Source organism: Mycteria americana, chromosome 14 (assembly GCF_035582795.1).
Source record: "Mycteria americana isolate JAX WOST 10 ecotype Jacksonville Zoo and Gardens chromosome 14, USCA_MyAme_1.0, whole genome shotgun sequence".
NCBI lineage: Eukaryota > Metazoa > Chordata > Aves > Ciconiiformes > Ciconiidae > Mycteria > Mycteria americana.
Genome location: NC_134378.1, coordinates 13484429 through 13491468, shown reverse-complemented (window position 1 = coordinate 13491468; position 7040 = coordinate 13484429). Strand labels below are relative to the sequence as shown.

The window sequence follows — 7040 nt, the reverse complement described above, 5'->3', positions numbered from 1 at the left end:
TTTTCCCTGCATGCATTATCACTTTTTTCTTCAATGATTTAGTCTACCATTTTATAATGAGGCCCTTCTGGAGTTCTGCTGTTGACTTAACTATTCTGCGTAACCTGGTGTTGACATTATAATTGTCCATCTTCATGCTCCTTTTCTTGCTGAGAAATATTGAGAGTCTGCTGCAAGACCCTCTGTTCCTCCATTGCCAAAGTTGATCGTTCCTTCCACTCTTATTTTAAGCAATTGTTTATCCATGTAAGGATGTTTCCTTATATCCCTAGTTAGTTTAATTTCTTAAATAGTATTTATACTAGTGACAAATTTTGGAATTTGTAATGTATTTTGACTGATTACTGACATGTTTGCAAAATCTATTTGAAGTCTATGTCAGTGAATTGTGTTTTGGTCAGGTGATGATTGTTCCGTTCTTATGCAGCTGAGTAGATGAATTGCAAAAATGGCAGCCAGGAATGAGATGCAGGTATGTGCTTATGAACCAGAATATGAGTACTCATTGTTTTAATTACTAGCTTAAAGCACTCCTTCTGGTATTTAATTACAAGTAAAATTTGCAGTGTGGCAAAGAATCTGGTAGGAAGACATTTTCCTTTGACACAGGTTAGTGCTAAGTAGCTGGGTAGAAAGTAAGAGGAATTGGAAATTGTTATTGATGAAAATAAATTATATGCATTTGACATACATTAATCAGTTGGGATGATACTTAAGATAAAAATTTTGAAATCTGGTTATAATTGATTTAGAAAGAGTAGAGTGGCAAAATAGTTGAGGGAGGTAGTAGTCCTCACATTAACATCTTTTAAAGTCACTAATAGATAACTTAGAAATGCAAAATATTAAATGTACTAAGGAAGGGGTATTAACACAATGAGCACTTATGTAAGCATTTATTTGTAATATGAGGAAAGAAAAACTATTCAGTTAAGGAAAACTGGCAAATAAGTAAAAACTCAGTGAATAAGTATTTGCATGATTAATGTCTTATATGCTGTTCTATACTTTAGGTTTTACATTTAATGATTTTGTGAATCAGAGTATTTGCTTAGAATGTGACAGATGATTGCGTAAAACCTATGTTAAATCAGTATCGGTGTTAAGCATACAGTAATACAGTTGCTCTGTTTTCTTTTGTTGTTGACAGTTTGAAAAGTTAATTGATGAAGCTACAAGAAAAAAAGATTTCCAATTATTAGAACAATTTCTGGCAACAGAAGACTGTGAAAATGTCTCTCACAAATGCAGCAAACAGTTCGTCAACAAATTAGACAAGCTTCTGTGTCGGGTAATGTAATCATTACATCAGAATCATCTATAATGTCATTGTAATAGTCTGAAAAAGAATTTTTTCATTTGGCTTGGTTTATACCAGCAGTTGATTTGAAAAACTGAAATAAAATTTAAGAATGAAATCTCTACTTCAAGCTACAATTAAGGTGGCTTTTGAGAACAAAAAGGCATATGGTTAATTAAATACAGGTTCTTCTAGAGCTGTACACTAAAGCTTATGTTATAATTTCAATTTCAGGAACTTGACAAACAAGAAGTCAAAAGCATTTCCACTTTACTAAATTCTATTCAGAAATGTGGGAAAAAAATCAGCATAGCAGGAGAAGATGGGATCCCAGCAATGATAAAATACGGCCTTATTGGAAGGATAAGTAAAACCATAAAGCATATGTGAACTTCTAAAAATAAAAATATAAAAATTAATGAAGCGTGCATAAGTAATGCTTCAGTGCTGAACAGCTTAGTATTTGATTTGGTCCTTGATTGTTTCTGAATTAAGAATTTCCCATAACTTTGCAACAAACATTATTCAGATTTAAATATTCTTGACAAGTGGCCCTTTATAAAGTGATGCTTCTCTACCACAGTGAAGGTTTTGCAAATTATGCAATATATAATTAATTTAGATATGCTTACAGTAATTACAACAAGATGGTATCTTTTTATATAAGCTTGCTATACTGCTTTTGAGTCAGCAATTGGCATTTCCTGGTGCAATTTAATAATTTTTTTAATACTTGCAACAGTAATATTGTACCTGTTCTTTCAACAGATTATAGTGCTATTCTGATTATTTTGTGTTATTTCAACGTGCATGTTAAATGCATTAATCGTTTGTAACTCAACATATAAATATGCTCAACAATAAATATGCTGAAAAATAGACACCACTTCCTTGTTGCTTTCACCAGAGGTTTCACTGAAGAAAATAAATGGCAATGTCAGATGACTGTTACTCAATTGCCTTCTCAACTGCTTTAATTGAGGAAAAAAAAAAGTGTGGTGATAACGTGATGGTTATATTCACACCTACAAACACACTTTTTCATTCAGCCATTATCCATTTTCAGCTCTCTTGTCTGTGATGGCAGTTGTAAAAGTAGATCTCTAGTTTTTGTGTTAGTCAGCTACAGAAATTACTTACGTTAGTTTGAAATAGCCTACATTGTTTAGTGTGAGTGAAAAATTTCAGTCTGGGGCTAAAGTACGCTCAGCAGACTGTTAACATCAGTGCTTTTGTTTTAATCCTTGTATAATTTGTATAATTTTACTTAAGTATAATACAAACTACTGTCCTTTTTCATGCTATTAAAATAGATTTACTTTTATTTTCCCTTTACATGGTTAATTGGTTTGAAAAAGTAAAAGGAATTTTGATCCTCAGAGGAAATGAAAAGAATGAAATGCTTACAAGTCTGGCTGAAGATTTCTTCAACATGTTGCTGGTAAAAATATATTGATAATAAAATACATTGTGTATATTTGTCAAAATAATTATTACTAGTTTAGCAACAAAAAGACTTTCAAATGTGTTTCTATTTAATATCGTTCTAAAGTTAATGTTACAATGATTTCTGAAATAGTTTATAAGTATTTTTGGATAAATTAGCATCATGAAATAAAATTTTAAAAACCCAACAATGTAAGTGTTCAATGAACAAAAAAATTTCATCTTGGTCTAATTTTGATTACATAAATTATTTGTATGCTAATCCCAGGACCCCAAGTTTATAAGATCTGTGAGTTATCTTCTGATCATAAAAATTTTTGTCATTGGGGAAATAACTTCCATAAATTCAACTGAAATATAATTTTGGGAAACCACAGTTGGTATTAGAAGAAGTCTCTTATGTTCTTCGTTAAGGGTGAAATAATTTTAAAATCTTGAATGCTTTTTGATTACGTGCTTTAGGTACATGTTACATGATTTTTATGCTGTAACGTTTACAGTATCAAAACGATGTGTGTTTTATTTTTATTGTAGGCTATATGTGATAGCAGACCTGAAGGTGAGTTTAAAAAACGTGTACACTAGATATGATAGTTAAAGTGTTCTGAAAGAGACATTTTAAAGTTATGAGTGTTAAAATTACACTTACTACTTGTGGAGCCATCTTGAGGCAAGGTAGTTCCGAGAAGAACATGTATAATGGGGGTGGTACAAAGTTTCTTGATCTAATGTAAATATACTACCGGATCTATATGCTTCAGCTAATAAACTGTAACAGAAGAGGGCATATCCTCAAGAGGGCTGTTCTGTGCACAAGATACTACATTTCTCATTCATGTGAAAAAAGCTTGAATGTCAACTGTAACTTTGATTGTTTAATTTGAGGTTTCTCTACTGACAGATTTCCTTGTAACTTGCTGATGTCAGTAATAAAAAAGCAGGACAGTCTAGTCTTCTCAGAGATGGCAACTGAACTGAGTTTTTCCTAAAAAGAACGTTGTTTCGAAGCTACTGTCATAGCTCAGCATAGCACAGTGGTCCTTCTGTATTGACTTTATCATGAATACCACGCTGCTCTTACGTTTCAGTATAGCACTAGGTAGAAAGTCACTACAGACCATTATGCTGTCATGATCAAAATGAAAGATTCATTTCCTTGTCCCTGGGAAGATAAATTCCAGGGTCTGAATTATATCTCAGAGAGCTAAGTTATAGAATTGATCTGATTATATTCTAAAAATAATGATCTCATGCCCAGGGGACTCATGCAGTGAAGCACAGGAATAGAAACATCATAAAGAGCCATATGTACTATAAATTGAAGTAACTATTCTGTCTTGCTTTTAACCATGAAGCTTAAGATGTTTATTTTTTAATATCAGTAATCCTATATGGAAAGGAAGGCATACTATATTTTATTTCTAAATGAAAATGAATCTTTTTCCAAATGCTGATGAGGAGGCACCATAATACACCCTTGATAACTCTTTAATTTATTCTTTTTCCTGTTCATTAGGTAAAATACAAATACTAGAAAACTTTGTTCTGAGAACATGTACCCTCATCGCTGATGTAAGAATTAGTATTTATGTTCAGCAGGAGGTAAATATTCTTCTTTTTAAGCAACAGTCTTCTGGTTAGTGTTTTAACAGGCTTTGTGAAGATAGTCATTTAACTGTACAGATGCTACAAAAAAGAATATTGTGGTACTCTAGTATCAGAAGGATAATTTAATGTTTCTCTGGGAATGTTTGTTGTCATTTATATGTTGGGGTTGGGGTTGTTTTTTTTTTTTCAGATTACTGGCCTATAATTTTTGTTTTGGACAGTAAATTACAAAACAGTGCTATTTAAATCCTGGTGAGAAAGCTGTATAAAAGCGTAGGAAATAATATGCTATATTACGACTGCTATAAATAGGTTTAAGATTGTTGGTTGAAAATTCTGTAGATACTTGCAGGAAATTTGTATACCTTCTAGTATACTGCAAATTTCTCCTATTTATTTTAGTAACCTCAGGTTGTCAGGGTTCTTTTTCCTCTCTAAAGAAAGGGAAAGTTACAAAAAAATCTTCTGTAAAGGCTACATCCCCAAAGGACAAGCTTTTTAATACAAATTTAAGGTACACTTTAGCTCAGCAATCAACTGCAGACAGAACTCTAGCTTTGAAAGTTTTTTTTCTATATTTAAACCTGCAAATAAGAAGCATAACCCTTTAACAACTGATATTCACATTAAAGCTAATGTAATTTATTGAAATTGAGGTAGTTATATTATAAGATAAATACCATTTAAGGTCAGATAGAACTCATTGTCTTTTCTTGTTTTGCAATTATTTAAGCATGTTATTTTCTTCAGTGGTATGAAATATTTTACAAGGGCCCAAAATAAGAATATAACTTATAACAACTTATTGTATATTTAATCTTACAGCCTTTTTTCCACTCCTCTTAGGTAGTAAGAAAACTTAACTTAATGCTTGACAACACACCTCGAGATGCCAGGAAAAAGATATTTTCTACAAAGGAAATGTTGCTTGTCATGTAAATAATCTTCAGTATAATTTTTATATCATTGCATCATTTGCATAGCTGGAAAGGCAATTTTTAGTAAGGCTGTTTAATGCATGCAGATTGGTCCCTGTTTAACTCACTTTTGCATTTGCTATTGTGTTGCCAGTGGTAGTGGCTGTGGGCAGGTATTGCCATGGGTTATTCTCCATTACAAGCCTAAATTTACCTCTTTCCCAGTCTGGGTTAGGTTGCTTCTCATCCCAGTTGTCTTAAAATAATTAAACTCTTATAAATAAAGAATGTGCATAAAGCACAGTGAATCTGTCACTGGAAGGACAAGCTATTCATGGTGGGAAATTTTTTTTACAGCATTTAAAAAAATAAATAGAATTAAAATTACATATATCAGGTGATTCACTTCCCCAGTAGTATTCAGATGTATATCCTTAGCATAACAGACTTACCCCTTTGAAGTCTAATAGTTGAGTGGAATCAGCGTTTCATCTCATACATTGAAAGCTTGTAATTAAATAAACTTTTCTTCTATGCTTTGTGTTGCTGTCAGATTTTGATGAAACATTACTTTGTTTGGCAGGAGTGACATGGGGAGGAGAATTTTGGATGCTGGAGGTGAGCATGGGACTTAATAAACAATTTAGTATTGAGCTTCTTAAAAATTACTTGCAGACCCATTAAAAATCCAGAGAAGACATTTAGAAGCTGCAGAATGTTGCAATTACAGTCTGAAAAAATACAAACACTGCATGAAAAGAATCTGCAAACTGGAACATTTCAGATGTATGCAATGTATGGCTAAGTCTTTGAAGTTTTCAGTCCTTTTCTTCTCTAGAATATAAGTTTTAAAATAGCAAAAGCTCAAAAGGAAGTCAGTCTTTGAGGACAGCGAACTGCTAGCCATGTTTAGTAGTACTATAACTTCTCTCAGGGATCACTTTGGTATCCAACAATTTCCCAGTTCAGACAGGTGAAAGCTGAAAACTTCTTATCTCTTGCTTATATGCCTACTGTTGCTCTGACATTCCTTGAAAGTTTGGTTGAAATTTCATTTTGAAACATAAGTTGTTCAGTCATCCTTATTCCCTTAGTTCTTTACCTTACCTTTGGATATAGTGTGATACGTAATATGAAGCGTTCAGCACTGCTTATACCATTTTCCTACATATTAGTATTTTTTTCACATCAGTGTTCTCTTTAAAACTACTGTTCCTGTAAAATGTATTGTGCTGTAGACTATGACCTGCAAGTAGCCATTACAGAAGCTTTATGCAGAATGATATCAGAGAAACAAAGAGGAGAACTGGCGTGCCAGTGGTTTTCTATGGAGTTTGTGTCCAGTGCATTTAAAGGAATTAAAGATTCTGAGTTCGAAACAGTAAGTCATATGAAAAATACTTCCTGGGAGGTAAACTTTCATTTTACAATTCTCTAAGAAATTTCTGTGTTTTAATAGGATTGCAGAAAATTTCTTAACCAAGTGAATGGCATGCTTGGAGACAAAAGAAGGTAAAACTGAATTTTTTAAAGCTAATATATTTTCTTTTTTGGATTTTTTGGCCATTCATCAGCAGTAACCTTTGTATCACAAAACCTGGTTTAGGGAAACTCTGAATTAAAATAATACATACAAATAAGACTAATATTGCTGTGGTATAAAGTTAAGGAACCATGCAGAGTTAAGATATTTTTAAAATATTAAATAGTAAAGAAATTGAGTAATGCCATCTTTTGGCACATTGTCACTGATATTACCTTCTCACTTA

General features: G+C 32.4%; 1 protein-coding gene across 1 annotated transcript in view; it reads left to right on the top strand.

Moving 5' to 3' along the window:
• The first annotated feature begins 406 nt into the window (after positions 1-406).
• Positions 407-7040, top strand: part of SYCP2 (synaptonemal complex protein 2) — a 32786-nt gene continuing 26152 nt past the window's right edge. The window contains 10 exon segments of the mRNA XM_075517401.1: positions 407-472; positions 1151-1291; positions 1535-1663; positions 2637-2741; positions 3281-3305; positions 4263-4348; positions 5201-5289; positions 5855-5889; positions 6510-6652; positions 6731-6783. Of these exon segments, the coding sequence (XP_075373516.1) occupies positions 449-472; positions 1151-1291; positions 1535-1663; positions 2637-2741; positions 3281-3305; positions 4263-4348; positions 5201-5289; positions 5855-5889; positions 6510-6652; positions 6731-6783 (830 nt within the window). The 5' untranslated portion in view covers positions 407-448.